Source organism: Gossypium hirsutum, chromosome D04 (assembly GCF_007990345.1).
Source record: "Gossypium hirsutum isolate 1008001.06 chromosome D04, Gossypium_hirsutum_v2.1, whole genome shotgun sequence".
Taxonomy (NCBI): Eukaryota; Viridiplantae; Streptophyta; class Magnoliopsida; order Malvales; family Malvaceae; genus Gossypium; species Gossypium hirsutum.
In genome coordinates this window covers 1,077,476-1,079,086 of record NC_053440.1, presented here as the reverse complement: position 1 = coordinate 1,079,086, position 1,611 = coordinate 1,077,476, and the positions used below count along the sequence as shown (strand labels likewise).

Genomic DNA, 1,611 nt, shown 5'->3' with positions numbered 1-1,611 from the left:
CAAGGCGTGTTTTCAGTGACATGCCAGAAAAATGCACTGACAGGCTAAAGGCTTTTTCAGCTGACATGGCACAATAAAAAAGATAGGGGCTTATTTGGTACAATAAAGTTATAGAGACTTCTTTAACAAAGGTAAACTAACCGAAGGGCTTTTATAGTAGTTTAGCCAAAACTAAAAGATCTTATAGTGGAGGCTTTGATCTCCAATAGTTTATATATTTTTCTCCTTCCTATAGAGTTTGTGTAAACATATTGGTGAGGGAAAAAAAACAAAGAAATGATGAAGTTTGAGGCTCAGATTCTTTCAAAAGAAATCGTCAAACCATCTTCCCCAGAAATTCATCTAAAAGAACCCTTCAAACTCTGTGTATTTGATCAGCTAACTCCCACCACTTACGCTCCAATCATATTATTTTATGCCCCGAGTGATACCAACACCTCCAATATTTTGACTCAGCTGAAGAAATCTCTTTCAGAAACCCTAAACATCTTATATCCCTTCTCTGGGAGAATCTTTAGTAACATGTTCATCCATGATTTCGACGCCGGTGTTCCGTTTTTATCGGCTCGAATCGGTTGTCGATTATCCGAGTTTCTCAGGCATCATCAAATTGAGACCTTGAACAACTTGCTCCCATGCCCTCCTTTCTACAAGGAATCAAATCATCAGGGTCCTCTCTTGGTTTGTCAAGTCACCATGTTTGCATGTGGGGGAGTAGCTTTAGGCATCTGCGCCTCACATAAAATCACTGACGCCAAAACAGGCTTCATTTTCACCTTTGTTTGGAGAACAATCTGCCAAGGATACCACCCTGAAATTAAATTTCCTGCCTTATCTAAGGCCTCCTTGATCTTTCCACCTAAAAATCCAATGCCCAAGAATTACATATCCATGATGGAAAACTTATGGTTCACCAAAGGTAATTTTGTTACACGGAAATTCGTGTTTAATGAGGAAGCAATAGCCATCCTAAAGGACATGGCAAAAGGGGAAGTCGAGACTACACCGACACGAACCGAAGCTGTCTCTGGTTTCATCTGGAAATGTTCAATGGCGGCATCCAGGGCGATACAAGGAACCTTGAAACCATCCATTGTTGTCCAAGCAGTGAACATGAGGTCAAAAGGGAAGCTTACGACATTAGATGGTTCGGTTGGGAATGTATTTTGGTGGGCGAGTGCACTCTCGAATCCAGCCGAGACAGGCACCGAGTTATCCACATTGGTCGAGTTGATGAGTCAATCCATTGCTGTTTTCGACGACGAATACATGAGATCAATCCAAGGTGAACAAGGGTTTGAAGCCATCGCTGAGCACTTGAACCAGCTGGAGCTGTTGTTTTCCTTTGAAAAACCTGATATTTTCGCCTTCACCAGCTGGATCAATACTGATTTTCACAAACTAGATTTCGGATGGGGGCAACCTTGTTCATTTGCAATACTGGGAAAAGCAGGGCCTGAATTTAGAAACTTCACTGTTCTCGTTGAAACCAAATATGGGAAAGGAATAGAAGCTTGGATAACCTTAGATGAAACCAAAATGTCTGCACTACAAAAAGATCATGAATTCCTAAACTTTGCTTCTCCAAGTCCCCAGATTTCAAGCTTGTAA

General features: G+C 41.3%; 1 protein-coding gene across 1 annotated transcript; it reads left to right on the top strand.

Moving 5' to 3' along the window:
* Window positions 1-276: 276 nt before the first annotated feature.
* LOC107941677 (stemmadenine O-acetyltransferase) lies at window positions 277-1,611 on the top strand. Its single transcript, XM_016875253.1, has one exon. It carries the CDS (start codon window positions 277-279, stop codon window positions 1,609-1,611), a length of 1,335 nt encoding a protein of 444 aa, XP_016730742.1.